The 21515-nt window shown below is 38.8% G+C and overlaps 1 protein-coding gene across 1 annotated transcript in view; it reads left to right on the forward strand.

Annotated features, from left to right (window-relative positions):
* tenm1 (teneurin transmembrane protein 1) overlaps positions 1-21515 on the forward strand; it is a 214503-nt gene that overhangs the window by 187346 nt on the left and 5642 nt on the right. Inside the window, exons 23-30 of the mRNA XM_065250598.2 lie at positions 461-615; positions 4436-4802; positions 5267-5777; positions 11870-12042; positions 12204-12463; positions 15510-15800; positions 18223-18613; positions 19112-20332. Of these exons, the coding sequence (XP_065106670.2) occupies positions 461-615; positions 4436-4802; positions 5267-5777; positions 11870-12042; positions 12204-12463; positions 15510-15800; positions 18223-18613; positions 19112-20332 (3369 nt within the window). The remainder of the gene's footprint in view (positions 1-460; positions 616-4435; positions 4803-5266; positions 5778-11869; positions 12043-12203; positions 12464-15509; positions 15801-18222; positions 18614-19111; positions 20333-21515) is intronic.

Below are 21515 nucleotides of genomic sequence, written 5' to 3' on the forward strand. Positions count from 1 at the left end.
GTTCATTCTACTGATGGTATTTGTAGTGTTGTTGGCGTTGGTCGGATCAATGCGAATTAGCCTTTAAACGTAAACTCAAGTTGCTGTGCAAAGCTCAAACTGATGTCAGGCGTTCAAACAGAATAAGAAAAATGTAATTAAAGAAGAGAAACTTTGAATAGCAATGAAAAAATACTATTTGTAATTTGCATATCTGATGTCATTTAGAATACATTTGCATATATAAGATAATCTGCATATATTTAAGATCATAGGAACAGAATGATCACAGACAGGTTATTATTGCCCGAGACAGTGAGAGGAACCGAGAGAGATTTATTCTCTTCCTTTATTGCAATGTTCCCCATCATCTGCTGTTTGGCAATGCAAATGTAGCGTTATTTGTTACACCAATAAAACACATTACAACTGAAGGAGAGCGAGAGAGAAATGACAATGTATGTGTCCTGTTGTCCTGCAGGTATTGCGGTGGACAAGCACGGCTTCATTTACTTTGTCGACGGATCAACGATCCGTAAGATTGATGACAAAGGCGTGATAACAACCATTATTGGGTCAAACGGACTCACCTCCTCCCAGCCAATCAGCTGTGACTCAAGAATGGACATTAGCCAGGTGAAACACACACACACACACACACACACACACATGTTTAACAATCAGGAATAATATTTGTCTTAGTTATATTTGCAATATAACTAAGACAAATATTGAAAAAAACTGTTACATGTTGAGTTAAGTGTTAAATGTTGGGCTCTATTAAAGTCCATTAAAATGAGAAAAATCCTGCAATGTTTTCCTCAAAAAACTAAATTTCTTCTCGACTGAACAAAGAAAGACATCAACATTTTGGATGATATGGTGGTGAGTAAATTATCTGGATTTTTCTTTTAAGAAAATGGAATATTCCTTTAATAAAATAGATTGAAAAATAAATATGGAGGGACATTAAAACTTCTAAAACAACAAGTCTGGTGGTGGTGGCATAAGATACAGTATTGTATATATTTACGAAGGTTCTGGGAAATTTATTTTTTCTCATATATTTTCTACATCGCAAGCAAAAATGTAACCTAATTTTAAAAAGATACTGTTAAGGATTTTTAGATCATTTATCTTGTGTTTCTCTTAATACTTAGTAACATCAGATTAACAATATATATTGTTATCGGACAATAAAAGCAATTTTCACACTATCGGCTATCCTGTCAATCAAAAGAATACATGAAAATGCTAAGAATCTGAGCTCTGTGTTCAGTATTAATGGTCATTATATAAATAAATAACATTCATAATTGCCCATCGCTATCGGTGGAGAAATGTAATATCGCTGCATCTCTAATTTATACAAAATTATTCCTTTTAATTTTGCACTTCTGTAGACTATTTAGTCCCCCGTCTCATAACCCATGGTTGTCCTCTCACACACCACAGCAATAAACTGAACAACAGAAGTACACACAGATGTAAAACTGAAGAGAAAGAAACCCCAGCATACACACCACACACAGCAAGAGCCTGGAGACAGCTCTTTCTCCTTCACCATCTCTTTCTTTAGCCATTTCCTGTAGCTCAACAGGATTCACGCACACACAGTTTCTGGTGCTCACCTCAAGAGTGAGAAAATGCTGATAGGGAAGGTCTCTCTGGTACTACTGAGTTACATTATACGGCTTGCAGCAACATCCTTACTTTCCTTTATCTGCCTCTCGTTCTGCCTCTGTCCTTTGAGTTTTCTTTCTTTCTCTGCTCCATCCATTTTTAACACTAAACACTCTTAAACATTTCCAGGCAATTCTACAGCTTTCTCTTAAAATGTTCTTAAAAGTCTTACTTACTTTCTCTCTCTCTCCCTCTCTCTCTTGTGCTCTCTCTCCCCCTGCAGTTTAACTCAGTGTGTCCTCATTAAAACTGCAGGACTACTCTCTCTGTAAAGTCAGACACAATTCTTTTCCACCTCTGAATGGCATCAATTTTTGGCAGACTGTCCCTTGATTTCTCTTTCATTTTCTCTCTCTCTCTCTCTCTCTCTCTCTCTCTCTCTCTCTCTCTCTCTCTCTCTCTCTCTCTCTCTCTCTCATGTGCACACACACTTTGCTCTTCTGCACAGTTCATCCATTGGGGTGTGTGGTGTGTGAATAAGAATCAGACAGTGAGGAAAGAGAGCGAAATGAGGTGCCGCGGGGTAAAAGAAGCACTGAAATCTGCATAATTCCCAGTATGCCTGGGATATGACACACTTCACACTGAATACTGTCCGGCTGTCGGCCAGCTGCGGACACACACACAGACACACACACACACACACACACACACGGAGATGCATTTATTTTTATTTACCTTGGTGTACATTGGGGGTGGATGGTAAAACAAAAATAGATACTGCCATACAAGTCATTGTAAATAATGGGTTGTTATTGTTATTCTTAGTAAAATTCAATTGAAAATTTGTTTTTAATTATTTAGTAATACTTTAAATAAATATATGGATATTTTTGGATGAATTAAACATGGTACATCATGAAAAAAGTAGTATGTTCATAAGACTGACACGTGTCATGAACATGAAGGAGATTTTATGCACATTTATAACAAATGTCATTTAGTGTCATTCGTTCAATTGTGTAGTTTTTAATGCAAAGATGACATTGTTTGAGATGTCTTTGTTATGACAACTTGACATTAACCAATACATTATAACTTGTCATGACAACTTGACATTACCAAGACAACATACCTGACCACTTTTTACCAGTGATACAAATTGAATTTGTCATTAAAATGTCATTAAGTGTTAATACTCTATCAAATAGTTTTATAACAGCATCATGAATATTGTTCTTGATCTCAACTACAGTGATACAAATTGAATTTGTCATTAAAATGTCATTAAGTGTTAATACTCTGTCAAATAGTTTTATAACAGCATCATGAATATTTATCTTGACCTCAACTACAGTGATACAAATTGAATTTGTCATTAAAATGTCATTAAGTGTTAATACTCTGTCAAATAGTTTTATAACAGCGTCATGAATATTTTTCTTGACCTCAGCTACAGTGATACAAATTGAATTTGTCATTAAAATGTCATTAAGTGTTAATACTCTGTCAAATAGTTTTATAACAGCGTCATGAATATTTTTCTTGACCTCAACTACAGTGGTACAAATAATATTTGTCATTAAAATGTAATTAAGTGTTAATTCTCTGATAAATAGTTTTATAACAGCGTCATGAATATTCTTCAGTTTATTATGGTTTTTAAGTTTCCTCCAGGTGTTAGAGAAATAATATCAATCATCTAATAATAATAATTTAAATTGATAAAATTATATATTAAAGCATTTGGAGAGCGAGTCACCTAACATTAAATGAAAGCAGTACAATAATGGGTTAAGCCATGCAGTGTTGGGTCCATATCACTGGAAAACAGTTAATTGCATTAAATTAATCAAATGTTTTGTTAGTTGTCAGTTTTTTATGCATTGTGCATATAAATAAAGTTAAGTATAATCTTTTGACATGTCTGTTGCATTTTGTTAAGGTATTTAAAATTATTTGACAGAGTATTAACACTTAATGACATTTAAATGACAGTTTAATGTAATGTTAGCCCATACAGCTAGGTAGCTTCTTAAGTTTGATATTTATTCTGATATGTCATGTTTATGACAAGTTATGATGTATTGGTTTATGTCAAGTTGTCATAACAAAGACATCTCAAACAATGTCATCTTTGCATTAAAAATGACATAATTAAATGAATGACACTTAATGACAGTTGTCATAAAGCTGCATAAAATCTCCTTCATGTTTATGACACGTGTCATGTCATGTTTATGAAGGTGTCATGTCAGTATTATGAACACCCCTTCAAATAAAGTGTTACAAAAAAAAACATATACCCATTGGTAACATTTTACAATAAGGTTCATTATTTAACATTAGTTAACTACATTAGTTAATAAGAACTAATAATGAACTGCACTTATACAGCATTTATTAATCTTTGTTAATGTTAATTTCAACAATTACTAATAATTTATTAAAATTTTGTTAACGCACTGTGAACTAACATGAACAAACAGTTAAAAGCTTTATTTCTATTAACTAACATTAACAAAGAGTAATAAACACTGTAACAAATGTGTTGATCATGGTTTGTTCATGTTAGTTAATACATTAACTAATGTTATCTAATGAACCTTACTGTAAAGTGTTACCAACCAATTTAATTGTTTTGCATTCGATCAAATTATTCATCAATACGAAGACAGATGCTTTACATTGCATAACCCTTTTAAAAACAAAAGACACTCCCGGATCAGCCTCGGTGGAAGTGAAATGAATCCTTTTCAGCCTTGTAAAAGTGCAGCATCTTCGTTCCCACAGCACGTCTGTAATCTCATAACATACCTTTGTGTTTTCACAGGTGCGTTTAGAGTGGCCCACAGATCTGGCCGTGAGTCCATTAGATAACTCTCTCTACGTTCTGGATAATAACCTGGTGCTTCAGGTCAGCGAGTCCCAGCAGGTGCGCGTGGTTGCCGGGCGACCCATCCACTGCCCCATGGCAAATATCGAGCCGGTGCTTCTGGGAAAAGCAGCCGTGCGTTCTGTGCTGGAGGGAGCGAAGGCCATCGCTGTCAGCCACCAGGGTGCGCTATACATTGCCGAAACGGACGACAGAAAGCACAGCCGAGTACAAGAAGTCTCCACAAATGGAGAAATGGTTGTAATCGCGGGGGCCACCAGTGAATGTGATTGTAAGATTGACCCCAGCTGCGAGTGCTTTTCAGGTGAGAAGATGAGCGCCGTCGCTCATTTACATTTAAGAAGTAAGTGTGCTCACTGGGAAACGAACCCATGACCTTTTGCGCTGCTAACACAGTGCCTCAACTGGTACAATAACACACACACACACACACACACACTTACTTAACATGTTAGGCAGGAGTCTATAGGGTCTGGTTTCCAAGCATTAGTGTGAAGGATGAGTAAAGTATTAAATACATATTGCAAAAAGTGTCTCATAAATCATTGTTCTCTGTATAATTAAACAAGCCGGTCTCTTCAGCTTGCTGGATATTAACTCATAATTTGAGTTGAATTTTTAATTTTTTTCCTCCACAAAATTAGTGGGAAGTCACAGCAATAATTGCAGCACTCGCTTCTGTTTTCCGCCAACCCCTGAAGAGTTACAGACCCCCTATTGCAGACCCCTGTAATGAACTAAATTTCTTTTGTTTTGTTTTTCTGATAGGCGACGGAGGTTACGCTCGAGACGCCAAGCTGAAGTCTCCCTCCTCCCTGGCAGTTTCTCCTAACGGCTCCCTCTACATCGCCGACCTCGGGAACGTACGCATTCGCCGGCTCGCCGCAAACCATCCTCAGCTGAGCCCCGAGGGTCTTTACGAGCTCACCTCGGTGGCCGACCAGGAGCTCTACTTGTTCAGTCCAAACGGTACTCACCTGTTCACCCGTAGCCTGGTGACGGGGGACTACCTGCTTAACTTCACGTACACCCCCGAGGGCTATCTGAGCAGCATAGCAAACAGGGAGGGCACGATAGCGCAGTTGCGGCGGGATGCTAATGGCGTACCCCTGTGGCTTGTAGCCCCGGGCGGGCAGGTGTACTGGCTGACCATTAGCAATGCAGGAATGCTGAAGCGCATCTCTGCTCTGGCGCACGACCTCGCGCAGCTCAGTTACTACGGCAACACGGGACTGCTCGCCACCATCAGCAATGAAAACGGCTGGACCACTGTGTATGAGTAAGTGATGCCCTTCTATTCGTTTTGTCTCTCTCTGTTGTGTTCATGAGAGCGTGCTACATTGTTTGATTTATAGGTGCGTGAGAGAGCACGATCTGTCTTCGTTTTTGCGTGTCACATCCTGCGGTCGCTTCCTTTAGCGTCTATTTCACCCCGCTGTCAAGCACGCACACTTTCACGCATGCATGCGCACGCATGCCAATAGATTTCATTAGCAGAAAAGTGGCGAGTTTCTTTATCTTATAAAACAATATGCTATCCCAGCATAGATTAATCTTTACCTGCGTGTAATCTAATCACTCTTTTATCAGAATCTATCAGAAAGAAAATAATCTAATAGAGTCAGATCGACAGTGTTACCAGAGATTGTCTATAAGAATAGAGTGCTTCGATTTCTCACCCTGCGTGCTTTTCTGCTACAGAGAAAATCATTCGGCCTTAATCTATCCAGTAAAGAAAAGAAGGCTGTATATCGTCTGATTTCAGTATAAAAGAGTCTGGGTACCTGCGAGTGGGTTTTTGTGTGTGTATACTGTGTGCATGGGCGTTTTCAGGGATTTTTATTTTTTTTTTAGTCTGAGCTGCAAGTTCTAATTTAGTGTGAAAATGTCAGGGGCTTCTTTTGCTCGCTCTCTTTCTCTCCTTTTTGTTTGATCAACTCGGTGACCTTTCACACACTGTGTTTACCCACACGCACACATACAGTATAAGCCCACACATTTTCATGCAGCTCCGGGTGTTATGTCGAGGCAGATCAAATGCCATGTTCGGTCTGTTGCGAGACATTGCCCCCTGCTGGTACCTACTCCATAAAACATACTCCATCAATAAACTGCATCCTTGTGGTTCAGGGAAAATTCGGAGATGGGTGACACTGTCTGTGAAATAAAGGCTGATGTCTTTAAATCCAATTATGAGATTAAGTCATTGATTATACATTGATTTCAGTCTTTGACATGACCTTACTCAGGCAACATTAAAGATATCAAGGTTATATTCTTTACAGTAGATTAGATAGGATGATTTTATGTGGAAAACGGTAAATAAAAAATGACTTCAGCTGGGTCCTCACTGGATAACATTTGTACTACACGCCCTTGTGGGCAGAGATAAATGCTGTAAATTTTGTTTTTTTATTGTTTATCAGTTTTTTCCTGTAGCATTCATCTAACTATCTTTAAACGCAGTAAGCTGACATTTTATGTATATCTGCATTGATAGTATGCTTATATTTAGATATAACACATTTCTCATCCTTGAGAAAAACAATTCTGAGACTTTGACACTTTGTCATATACCCACATAAAGCATGGTATCATTTACCGTATTGCCCTGAATATAAGACGACCCTGATTATAAGACCCCCTCCCCTTCAAAGTGTAACATTTGGAAAAATGCTTTTTGAAAACCAACTCTTGCTTTTTATAAAGAAAATGCTGTCAAAAAATCTTTATTTATGACAACAAGAATAAGTTCAGAGAAAAGTAACCCCCACCCACACACAACAGGGTTTTTAAATAATAAACAATAACACAGAGGATAAACAAATAAATAAATGAAAAAATTACGATTTCTAAAACAGACTTTACCATAGTCAATAGATTTTTTTTTTCTTTACATACTCTATGTAAATCCAGCAAAATCCAGAAAATATGTAAATTTGGCCAAGTACCAAAACAGAATTATAGCCAATCAGCAGTAAGGGGCGTGTCTACTAACCGACATCGTTGCCTGGGTTGCGTATGTGTGGGGCGGTTCTATGAAAAGAAAGTCCAGATTCTATTGGGGTAGGGGCGAGTTTGTTTAGGTGATGTCAAATGTCAACACTGGCTTTTAGAAATCTTGCACCCCGCCTTTAACAGTAGTTTATCAGATTGCTACATTCGAGGTGAACTTGTTTATGTGTATTGGCGCCACCTACCTCATTTTGGCGGATGTGCAGTTTGATTGACATGTAATGTCTAGAGCAGTGCTTCCCAATCCTGGTCCTCTAGGACCCCCTCCCAAAACGTTTTAGATTTCTCCTTAACACACCTGATTTAACTCATCAGTTTGTTAGCAAGACATGTTTACAATTTTGAAAGGAGTCTGATTATTTGAATCAGGTTTTTTAAAAGGAAACATCTAAAACTTTTTGGAAGGGGGTCCTTGAGGAGCAGGATTGGGAAGCACTGGTCTCTAGAGCTTGAATACGCCATTGTTTATTGAGAGGCTTTTCCATGAAAAAAATGTTGTCTTATATTCCAGGTAGTTGTTTAATAATGTTAAATTAGATAAAAAATAATGGCATGTAGTGAGGGAGTGGCTCTGAACTAGGGGAAAGAGATGATGTTACCATAGCTACCAATTCATTAATGGTGGATAATACAGACATCTCCTGTTAAATGGATATTTACACAAGAAACATATTCTTATTCTTCAGTTTGTTATATTGGTTTATTTTTATGTGAAATAAGACTCATCTAATAAGGGCTTGACTTTAGAGACTTGAGACTTGACTAAGGCTTGAATTTCATACATTAAAAATGTCTGATGTGAAGACTTTACCCTAAAGACTAATTCCTACTTGGCAGACTTGTTTATTTCCATGATTTTTTTGTTTTGCATATTTGTTCTTAAAAAGAAAAAACAGGCTCAAGGAGGAAGTGATGTAAGAAGTGCCACCAAACAAAGTTTTGTTCAGGAAAAAAGCTTTGTTAAGTTAGAAAGACATACCACATTAACAGGATTGAGTCAACCTTTCAGAGAAGAGATGCGTCTTTTGAACAGACTCAGCTGTTCGGGTTCAGCTTGGGAAGTTAATTCCACCAGCGTCAAACAGTGAAAGTTCAGGAAAGTGATCACTCATGGACTGCAAAGGGAACAAAGATTTATAAAAGTGTGTGGAAGTATAAGGTTGCACAGCAGTTTCCCTGTGAGCAGCAGAAGCCAGCGAGGCAAGACAAAGGCATGTTCAGACTGTCGATTTAACTTGTTCAAACAAGCCTAAAACCCCCAAAATGCCAAAAATAGGCAGCTTATAAGTTTTGATGCGCACAGTTAGCAGTGCTTTCTATGGCGAGCATCACTGTTGCTATATAACGCAAATGGTGCAACCGCCCACTGCTGTATATGCTAGCTTTGTGGCACGGAGTTATACACAGGCAATGTGAAACATGTTAAATCTCATATTAATATATGGCTGCAGAGGAGTTATAATGAAAACTGAGCGAAATCATCAGAATTCAAGCAGAAACCAAGTGGATTAGCTGCTTCCAGCCACGTTTTAGGCAGATTAAACATTTGAAGCAAATGGAGATGTGGTAGCCTCATGTCTTTGGATCTTTTGAAAATCCCTGCAATCTGATCAGATAAAAAGCTTTTTCTCTCTTCAGCATCAGTGTGGGTGGCCATACACAAGTACATGATATAAATTAGCATTGACATTGATTGGATAGAAATAAAACGGAGATAGAGAAGATGTAGGAGCTCTGTGATTGTGTGTTTCTCATTGCTATTCAATCTAGTAATGAAGGGAAGAGAGAGAAGAATCAAGGAAACATGTCGTAATGTGATCACAGAAATATGGGAGTACTTCACCTCCTCACATAACTGGCCATCCATGGGTGCAAATTGAGAATTGACACTACACGGCTTTTCGAATACAAACCGATTTTAAATTACTAAACATCACACACTTGCTTGCTGCTTTGTAAATGACTACTGAAAAAACTTGGGAATCACACAATTAGCGGCTGAGGATCACACACGCAATCCGACTTTCATGTCCTACCAAACACCACAAATACATGATGAAACGATCATGTACAAACCTTTCGTTGACTTCTTTTGTTTTATAATGATTTTTTTTTCTACTACTCCTGCCCCTACAGCTGGCATCACTATACAGGATTTTTAAAAACACCTCACGGGGAAGTGGATGTAAAAGAAGGAGATTGTGACATACGCTTATTATTATTTTTAATTTGTACATTTGCTTACCCTAATAGCTTCATACACTCACCCGGAACTGAGGCAATTTCTTATCACACTGCAAAAAATGACTTTCTTACATAGTAATTTTGTCTTGTTTTGAAGTAGCCATGAAAATAAAATAAAAACGTCATTTGTTTTTGAAAATATTGTGGTGTTTTTTACAATGACTTATCTGTGAGTTTTATAATTTTTTTAAATTCATGTGCCCTCATAATCTTTAATCAAAAACGAAATCTCCAACCCTCCTCAAAATGATCTCTTTTTACTTATGGTCATATGGTACATCTCTAAAAAAATTTGCTAAATAGCACTAAAATCTGGTAATCATAGGGGAACCATTTTTAGTGCTATGAAGCACAAGAACCATCCGGGGGTGAAATAGCACCACTATAGCACCAGATATGGTTCTATATAGCACAATATGGTTCTACACAGGTGCTACATAGGTGCTTTATGGCACTAATCTAAGAGATTACGAGCCAGTAAACCACTTTAAGTGCTATTTAGCACCATTTTTTTACAGTGTATGGCAGGTGGTTGGGATCCAGGAGAAGATCGCTGCGATTAGCAATTAGGAACACCACCCAACTTTAAATAATCCAATCAGATCTCGATGGACAAATTAAATTCCAGCCTTGCCTTACTTCATTTCAGAAGCCGGGTTTTACTCGGATATACATCACCACCACGTGGAAAATAAGGCAATCACTACTTTCGTTTCATGCCGCCTTTAAATCAAGATGCTTTTTCTAGATGAGCAAAATTACAAAAAATAAGAAAAAAGTTTTTAAGAAAAAAAAAAATATATATATATATATATATATATATATATATATATATATATATATATATATTATAATGTTATAATATTTTATTAAATTTTATTAAATACAAATTCACTTAATTATATATATATATATATATATATATATATATATATATATATATATATATATATATATATATATATAAATTAAGTGAATTTGTGCTTAAATCTGCCAGTGGGGTAAGACTTTTTTTAATAAGTTTACTTTTTTCTTAATCACATAATTTAACAAAAAAAAATCAAGAAACATTTTTACACCATTGACAGATTTTTTTGCTTGTTTTAAGCACAAATTCAATTAAATTTTATATTTTTGTCTAGGTCATTTTGCTCATTAAGAAAATGCATCTTCATTTTCAGACTTTTTAGATATTGGTACTGAAAACAAGATATAAATACTAAGAAAGAAAGTCATTTTCTGCACTGCAGCTCTTGTTTTTGAGGCAACATTCATGCTATGTTTTCACAGAGGTGTTACATAGGAAGTCGTGTTGTTTCCAGATTTCCACATTCCGGTTTCTCCGTCTTCGCTGTCTATCAAAAGGTCTTTCATTCATCTCCTTCTCTCATTGGCTATTGTTAAATTGTTGATATAATCATCTCGATTTAAAATCCTTAATACGAGACATGTTTAATATGATCAGGGCACCACCGATTTTCTTGCGAGCAGTTCGGGAGGTGTAACATGTGATCTGTAAACATCACACATTTTGAGCCAAATGAGGTCCCGGACCCGACTTCCTTTTAGATTCTGAGAAGGGTTAAATCGGAGTAAATTTAGTCTGAAAATCCTGTAATGTGAGCCCAGCCTAAAACTTCAAACCTTTTTATTTAGTATGTTTATTAAGTTTTTCTTATAGAGCTTGTTGGTTGGTCCCTTCAGTTTAGGTGATTTCGTGTTTATTATCCATAGGGGGATGTCTGCGACACGCAAACAAAATTCTGGTGGTGAATTAAATCGTCCATCAAAGGAAACACGATAAAACTGTCTTCATTGTCCTTAACACGTTGTTAAAGTGGTTTTATTGTGAGTCATCTATGTTATGCCATCTATCTGTATGGCACGTAAACCGCAATCCCAGATCATGTTGGTCCAGGTGTACGCGCAGTAAAAAACAACCTGTTTACAAAACCTAAATTAAAATTAAAACTGGACTACAGGGAAGAATAGAAAAAATATATAAAGATTTTTTAAATGCACACTGCATATAAACCCTCACATTTGAGCTGTAGCGTCAACTTTTTCTTTTTCTCAAACAAACACAATTAACAGAGATGTTTTCGTGTTTAGGTATAACTCTGATGGCCATCTCATCAACATGACCTTGCCGACAGGAGAGGTCAGCAGTTTCCATGGTAACATGGAGAAAGCTGTCAAAGTGGAAGCCACCGCTTCGAACAGAGAAAACTTTATTATAATCACAAATCATTCTGCGGATAACACCATCTATACGCTTCGACAAGGTGAGAGAAAGAGTATGTGTTTGTGGGAGGGTGTGGGTGTTAATCCACGCTATACAGTCAACTAATGATTTTATCTGATGTTGTGTCAAATACAGAAGAAGTGCAATAGAGATATACAGTATGTATTGTACAGTTTTCTCTTTCTCTCTCTCTCTCTCTAGCTCACTCTGTTAGCGTGTATGGCGTCAAAGATGATGGATCTCTCTGGGTGACGTATGCGAGTGGAATGGACGTTACCCTCAGCACTGAACCGACCGTGTCATCTGGGTTGTTGCTGGGGGCATTGTCAGGTCTGGTCCATCCCACGGTCGGAAGGTGCAACATCACGTTGCCAGGGGAACCATCTCACAGCCTGATAGAGTGGAGACAGAGACGCGAGCAGGCCAAGGGAAATCACACAGCATATGAACGCAGACTGAGGGTAACACACACACCCATACACAAACTGTACAGCTTATAAATGCAGGCCGAGACTAATTATATCTGCGCGGGGTGGGGTGACAAGGGTACGATACTGTATGTAATGTGCAGGGGTAGAACGTGTACTCAGAGGCGGTATGAGAAGGAACAGATGGGCAATTCATAGAAAAATTAATTGGAGGAATCATAGCACTCAATCTTTCAGGTAAAAGAGCTAGTTGTCTTATTAGTTATTGTAAAGCATCACCCGCTCATTTTCTCTGGAAGGCACAAGCACATTAGCTGGACCAATCTGATGAGATTTGAGCTTAAAGGTGCCAAAGAATGCATTGAAACAATATGTTAAATTGTTCTCTGATATCTTCATAGAAGCTATGTGGCTTTATTAAATGCAAAAATTATCCAGAGACAGTTTTACACATACATTTACAACCCTAGGATTTGCCTTTAGAGTTAAATGGTCTATTATTACCTTATTTGAATGAGTCATGAATAATAATGTTGAGCTCTGCTCTGATTGGCTGTTTCATAGAGCAGCTCTTTTCAGTAGCTGTGTGTGTGTAACCCACCTTATGTTTGAGCCTGTATCAGACAAAGATATTGAATTAGAGGAATAATAAATTATTTGGAGATTGTTAATGACGTGTCTGAGTGGTAAGTTTTGTGTTTTTTCAGTATGGACCTGCAAAACATAACTGTAACATCAATAGTTGAACTTTTACGCTAGCACATAGCATTAATTAGCATATAGAGGGTATGCATTGATATCACTTTTCCACGTGACCATGCCGGAGAACGCCCTGTTGGGTGGCAAACGTTTAACAAAATGGCTGGTATTCATAGTGGCTACTGCGTTAAAACTGACTATTATAAGCTTAAATTGAATTTATTTGGCCTTAACAGTGACCCTAACAACTTGGCAAACAACCAGTAGTCCGTGGACCATGGCATATGGCCAGACATTGCTTTTCCTGACATATATGGGTGATTCTCACGAAATTAGACTTATGAGGTGTCATGAAACATTTTGATAAAAAATCAAAATAAGAAGCATACAGTTACAAACATCTCTTCATGTACTATTTTGCACATGATTTTAAATGATATACAAACCAATGTTGTAGTTTTTTCCACACAAGGAAAAATTTTCATTACCGCACTTATTGCATTACCGCACTTATTATTGACTGTGACACTCAAGATGCCTACCAGGTAAGCAGAAATATTGTTTGTCATAGTACCTAGACAACTTTTTAGTTCTCATTACCGAAACATGAGTTTGTAAATGCATATATTTAATGTAATGAAGGCAACATCACGTGCATATACCCTCTATTGCGCTAACTCAGCAGTCACAACTTTGTTTTTAGCATTGTAACAACATTGCACTTAATTTATCGTGTAATTTAATGTTAGGGTATAACATTATAGTCGGTGTTACTGTATGTTGAGATTGGGCTCTTTTCCAGTGGTCTTTTGCATACACAAGGTTTACATAATAGCGTTTGAGGCTCACGATAAGTCATTACCGTGTATCTATACCTAGGTGAATACCTACATAATAGTGTTTGAGGCTCACGATAAGTCATTACCGTGTATCTATACCTAGGTGAATACCGTTTTACATTCTACAGCACCTTTAAGGATAAAGATTCTGTATATGGTAGCATTGATGTCAGATGTTTATTGCTATGTTTATTGCACTTGGCGGGCAGTTTTGGAGATTTCAGCCTTTCCCTATTCGGGTAGATACAAGCAGTTCTTACATGACCAAACAAATACTGCCCTGAGATGAGGCTATGGCCTTCAAGAGACTTTGGTGTTGTGCAAAAGGGAAACACAGACTAACCTTTACACACAGTACACTAAACCCTTACAACAACATACCATACAAAGGCACTATACACTCCAACAAAATGCACCTCAAACAGTGTTACTTAAACTCAAATGAACTCCGTACATCTGTTTTTCTTCTCCCTTTTGTATCCGTTCTTGTCTTTTCTTTTCAATATTAATTGTAATGTGCTTTACTGGAGCTAGAAATAAGCGCACAGTTGCATTGGCAGAGCTGCTGAAGGGCATCGCCCGACAATAGATGCTGTGAAGATCAGAGCGCAATTAATAATTAAAAGATGAGAAGACATCATAATGATTACAAAAACAACATCAGGATTGAATAAGATTTTTTTCCACAGGCCACATTAGTGTTATACTTACTAATAAATGGATGGATGGATTGCCATAGTGCAGTATTTTTAAGAGTGAATCGCATTTTACTTTATGACATTGTTTGCATTTCCAAATATGTGATGTAATTTTGTTCCGCTTGTTATTTGGTTTATTTTAATTAGGTTCAGGGAGCATTTATATGTTTGTACAATTAATGGTAAAGCTCAGGTCCAGCTCAGTGAGGGGGTCGGTTTGCTTTGCTTAACTCATTTCATTGCAAGGTTTTATAATGATACAGGGATCGCTGAATTTATAATCACTGGCCTGATTCTGCCGTGCACACATTATTCGTTGTGTTCCCATTTACGTTTAAGATATTTTTACGGAATATTGCACGCAAGGTCTCAGTTGGATGTTTTTCCCATTTGCCTAATATGTGATTTCTTAGCGTACGCCACACCTCGCAGCCGTAAAGGGCAGCTGGCTCAATTAGTGATTCTAATATATTCAGCCAAATCCTAACAGGCATCACTATAGGACATTATATTTTTATGGCACTGGATGCCTATAACACGTCCAGACTCTGCAGTAACTCTGCAGATCATCCTAGCCTATCATCTGCATAGTGGAGAAATTTGATCTCTGAATCATGCAGAGCGAAAGCAGAAACTTCAAACTCTTCCAGATTCGTTGTCAATTCACTGATGCATACGCTGAATAATGCCGGCCATAACAGCAACCCCGTCTCCCTCCGCGCCCCCGAGAAAGACATTTTGTTCTTTTATTGCCAATTTTATTGCACGTGCGCTTTCTGTGTACACCGATGTAATAAGATCATAAGTTTTACCTTTTTTCTCGCCCTCTTCTCTCTTGCTCAGGCTCACAATAGGAACGTGTTGTCTATAGACTACAGTCAGGAGAGTCGGGTGGGGAAGATCTATGACGACCATCGTAAGTTCACCCTGCGTGTGCAGTACGATGATCAGGGCAGGCCCGTGCTATGGACCCCCAGTAAATACAATCAGGTGCGAGTGTCGTATTCGAACGACGGCTTGGTCACCAGCATACAGAGAGGCAATTGGACAGAGCGCAGAGATTACGATAATGGCCGCATCATTACCCGTACCTGGGCCAATGGGAAGATCTGGAGCTACACTTTTCTGGAAAAGGTAGGTTACATGTGTGTGTGTATATGTACTGTATATGTATACAGATTTATTTTTTATTGTAAAATCACTGCAAACTTTAATTTTAAAGGGGTCATGACATGTTTTTTATTATAATATTACTACACTCAAAATTAAAGGGGTAGTTCACCCAAAAATTAAAATAATGTCATTACTGACTCACCCTCAAGTCGTTCCAACTCGTAAGACCTCCATTCATCTTAGGGACGCAGTTTAAGATGTTTTATATTAAGTCCGAAAGCTTGTTGACCCTTCATTGAAAATCTACGTACGGTATACTGTCCATGTCCAGAAAACATCATCAAAGTAGTCCATGTGACATCAGTGGGTCAGTTAGAATGTGTTGAAGCATCAAATATATATTTTGGTCCAAAAATAACAAAAATTACAACTTTATTCAGCATTTTCTTCTCTTCCGCGTCTGTTGTGAAGCGCATGCTCAAGACGAAAGTCAGGTGACTGCAGTGACGCGGATGACGTACAATGTGGCTGACGTGTTATCTGGTGCGCCCCAGCTGGTTTTTTTTGTGCCCGGGCTTCGTTTACAGTCTGGGGGAGACGCACGCTGTAAGTAAAAAAAAAAAAACTAAACTTCGCAAACATGTCTGAGGATAACACGTCATCCGTGTCCCTGCAGTCACCTGACTTTAGTCTCGCCCGTGCACTTCACAACAGATGCAGAAGAGAAGACAACGCTGAATAAAGTCATAATTTTGGGGGGTTTTTTGGACCAAAATGTATTTTCGATGCTTTCGATTAATAAAAAATACCTTGCATTGACATTTCTTTACATTATCAGTACCATTGTTTTGTCTCAAGATGCACACCAGTATTGTTTTTTGTAAGGTATTTTTGTAAAAACAACTTAAATGTCCTAATGTAACTAAGGCCTAGTCTTGGGTTAATCTAAACCCTGTCGCAGATTTATTAGATTTGTGTTGCATGGTGCGATCTGTCATGATCTTATAAGATGGTTGAAATCTGCGCCCTGTAGCCATAACAGGTGCAGAATTGTTTGTTACATTTGCTGGTAGTGCAATTGATACTAAAATGCATTGAACAAACGGCAATTCAGGATCGACGTGAATAGGACATTGTGTAAAAATTATCTGATTCCATTTTTCCTTATGTGGGGATCCTTTGGAAGCATGAGCAAAGATGTTTATTTTCCACAGCCAGGCACAGGCACAAGAACTTAACTGGAGTCTTATTGCTATCACAATCGTATAGTGAGAGTGTAAACAAGTCTTGAGTTTCACTTGCTCCTCCAAACTATTCTCTACAGACTGTTGTGTGATGTTGTAGTCAATTAATCACAAATAAAGAGGATGTTGCTGTGTTGTTCTGTCAGGAGAGTACTGTTAACACTTCAATGCGATGAAAAACCTAGGATGGAGCCAATGATGCAATGATGTAAAAGTAGGCGTTGTTATCTTACTCTGGTGCAAGTTATATGAAAATTAATCTACCTTGTGACATCACATATCCAGACATTTAGTATTTATAAGAGAGCAATTACATACATTTTAATCTATGAAACTTGCTGGATATATTGATAGGAAGACCCAATATTATGTTACAAGATCAAAGAAAATTTGTGTCAAATTTGCATCCCCTTTAAAGACCACCAGTTATTCGATTCACGATTTAGGTACATACACCAAAGTAAACAATGACGCAGGTTATTGTCTCCAATGTACATCTCTTTTCTTGAACTACAACAAATACACAGATTGTAGACAACAGTTTACTTCCTGGGATTGGTGATGTAATAAAGACCGACATTATTATAATTCCTCCCGCTTCAGACTCACAACCTGTAAGTTATCTCCTGTTAGTATTGCATTGTGACTGTATCTTTCAAAAATGGTAAGGAGCGTCACATTTCCGGCTGATGTCAGAGGTATTCAGGCCAATCACAACGTACAGATTAGCTGTCCAATCAGGGACACAGCCCTTTTCAAATCGATGAGTTTTGAACATGAATCGATGAATCCAAGCGAACACATTGTATTATACCAAATACACAAAATAACGTTGTTTTCAGCAATGAAATGGGTGCCCTTTAAATAATAATAGATATGTACTCACTAAAGTCCCTAAAACTGTTTTTAAGTTACTTAAGTTTTACTATATAAAAACTTTTTTTACAGTAATTAATTGAGAATCTAATGGGACCCCGCCTAAGAATAATCACAAATGAGACAACATCAAAATACACTAAACCACATAATTTTAATGAGAATTTTTTTGGGGAAATGTGCCTACTTGTAATTAAAATAATATCACAATCACAAAGTTTAATGACCATAAGAATTGAGTACTTTTAATGTTTTTTTTGCTTCTGCAGAACATTAAAGCCTCTAAATCATCTTCTCTTTTATGCCTTGTTTTCTTCTCTCAGTCTGTCCAGCTGTTGTTACACAGTCAACGGCGCTACACATTTGAATACGATCAGACAGACTGCCTGCTATCTGTCACCCTTCCCAGCATGGTGAGACACAGCCTTCAGACCTCTCTGTCTGTGGGCTACTACCGAAACACCTACACGCCCCCCGACTCGCCCGCATCCAGCTTCACGCAGGACTATGCCCATGACGGGCGTCTCCTCCAGAGCCTGTACCTGGGCACGGGGAGACGTGTGATCTACAAATACAGTCGAGTGGCCCGGCTGGCCGAGATTCTGTATGATTCAACACTTGTTACCTTCACCTACGATGAGGCAACAGGTGCTGTGAAAACCATCCACTTGATGCATGATGGATTCGTCTGCACCATCCGATACAGACAGACAGGTACAGAGCCACAGCATCTTTATTTCATTATTTTCTTTTTGTATTTGAACTCATGAATGCGATGAATGCAAGGTTTGGCGTCAGCGCAAAACTAATTAAAAGCAAAAAAGACTCAAAGAAGTAAAAGAAATGTTTCTATAGGACAGGCTGAATGGTTGTACCTTCGCACAGACATACAGGTGATGTGATAATACCGCCAGACAGAGAGACGGGTTGGATGGGTAAGCTGTTGGATGGAGAAACTGGTTAGGTGCTTGCCCCAGTAAACATACAGGCTGACATTTAATCTTCCTTTGTCACTTCTCTTGCTCTCCCTCCTGTTTGGTTGATCTAAAAGTGCCTTGAATCACAATCAGTGGGGAGTTCATCCTATCTCACACACTGACAAAGCTGACTCGTGTAATACCTCACCTTTGTGTGTTTTGCTGCTCTGCTGCTAAATTCTGTTCTTGTCTTGTTTATTTTCCTTTTCCATCTCTCTCTTTCTCTCGCTTTAAGGTCCTCTGGTGAGCAGACAAATATATCGCTTCAGTGAGGAAGGATTGGTTAATGCCCGCTTCGACTACAGCTATAACAACTTTAGAGTCACCAGCATGCAAGCTATGATCAACGAAACGCCACTGCCAATTGACCTCTACCGCTACGTGGATGTGTCGGGCCGAATCGAGCAATTTGGGAAATTCAGCGTCATCAACTACGACCTCAACCAGGTCATAACCACACATGCCATGAAACACACCAAGATCTTCAACCCTAATGGACAGGTGATCGAGGTTCAGTATGAGATCTTAAAAGCCATCGCTTACTGGATGACGCTGCAGTATGACAGCATGGGACGCGTCACAAATTGCGATATTCGAATCGGTGTGGACAGCAACATCACGCGGTACGCGTATGAGTACGACGCAGATGGGCAGTTGCAAACGGTGGCCATAAACGATCGTCCACAGTGGCGCTATAGCTACGATCTCAATGGAAACATAAACTTACTGAGTCATGGCAACAGTGCACGTTTGACACCGCTACGCTACGATCTTCGAGACAGAATAACGCGCCTTGGAGAGATCCAGTACCGTACCGACGAAGATGGGTTCTTGCGTCTCCGTGGCAACCTGCTTTTCGATTACGGTTCAAATGGACTCCTTTTAGGTGCCTATGACCGGGACAGTGGACAGAGGGTGTGGTACCGCTACGACGGGCTCGGGAGGAGAGTCGCTACCCGTGCAAGCGATGGAACCCAACTGCAGTTTTTCTACGCCGATCTGACTGAACCGACGCGGGTGACGCATCTGTACAACCACAGCAGCTCAGAGATCACTTCCCTCTATTACGACCTTCAGGGTCACCTCATCGCCATGGAGATGAGCAGCGGAGAGGAATTCTACATAGCATGCGACAATGCTGGAACGCCGCTTGCGGTTTTCAGCAGTCGTGGTCATGTGGTGAAAGAACTTCGGTACACACCGTACGGAGATGTGTACAGAGATTCCAATCCTACGTTTCCTCTCGTCTTCGGGTTTCAGGGGGGCCTCTATGACTCTTTTACTCGTTTGGTGCATCTCGGTCGACGTGACTATGACGTGGTGGCTGGAAGATGGACGACACCCAATCATGAATTGTGGGCGGAGCTGAGTGTGAATCCCAAGCCGTTTAACTTGTATGCATTTAGGAACAACTATCCTCTAGGAGGTCTACAGGATGTAACCAAGTTCACAACAGGTAAGAGAAAAGTTCTGCATGAAGGTAAATCAATAGCAAAACTTGTAATTTGTACTTGTACACTAATATTTATACTCACAGCCCTGATGTGAAAACTTGCAAAATAAAAATCTGAATTTCAATGTTGAGATTTGCACTCGTGGAAAGTAATCACAAACTTGTCACCCCCCAAAACTGATTTTGAAGTTGCAGACAAATAGTCACGAATGTGTGAACATGCATTCACAAAACACTGTACAAACACAAATAGGCACATACAACCTCTCAAACCTGTCACTGCACTTTCAAATCTTTGCTTTTTGACTTTTGATACTGCTTTTGAGATATACCCTTTCCAAAATGAACTTGTGTACTTGTAAACTCAAAGGTGAGAGAGAAGCTGAGGTGTGATGACGTCACTCAGAAGAAGAGCCACATTGCCCCCTTGTGGCGGTTAAGATCACAATAAAGGGAACTAACAAACCAATGATAACTTTGGGATTCAATAGCAAAATAAGACTAAATGTAAACTAAAGCCCTTATACATTTTTAGCAGGCTGTAATGTGTGCTGCTATGGTGGGATAATCTGGGTGTCATCAGTATAGCAATGGTAGGAGAAGCCATGTGCCTGTGTGATAGGTCCAAAGATGTTGTTTAGATGGAAAAAAAGGAGTGGACAGTTCTTATGTTGAACAGAACTGAATAATTTTATATTATTTTATACAACCCGTATAAAGTATAGAGCCCAGAGAATCGACTTTTTTTGCCAAAGTGGCCATATTGAGGGTTGCATTGTCCCCTACATAGATATATACACTAGGGCCCTGTCCCAAATGGCACACTTCAGACTTGTGGACCTCCTCAGAGTCCACACTTTGATAATATCATGAAGTGCGGACTTTAGGGACCCTTGAGTCGTATTTTGGGACAGACTCGAGCGTCACGCCGTAAATAGGAAGAGAAGTTGCCCGTCAGTGTGAACTCCTCCCTTCCATTGTCTGATTGGTCTGATTACTCTTTCGCAAGGACTTCTGGGTTGGTAAAGTGCGCAGAGTCTGCTGCAGTGCACCACCATCTTGAAACAGGGGAGCCCCTCCTCTTTAAAGGGATAGTTCGGCCAAAAATGATATTAAACCCATGATTTACTCACCCCCAAGCTGTCCGAGTTGCATATGTCCATCGTTTTTCAGACAAACACATTTT

This window comes from Paramisgurnus dabryanus, chromosome 5 (genome assembly GCF_030506205.2).
Source record: "Paramisgurnus dabryanus chromosome 5, PD_genome_1.1, whole genome shotgun sequence".
Lineage (NCBI taxonomy): Eukaryota > Metazoa > Chordata > Actinopteri > Cypriniformes > Cobitidae > Paramisgurnus > Paramisgurnus dabryanus.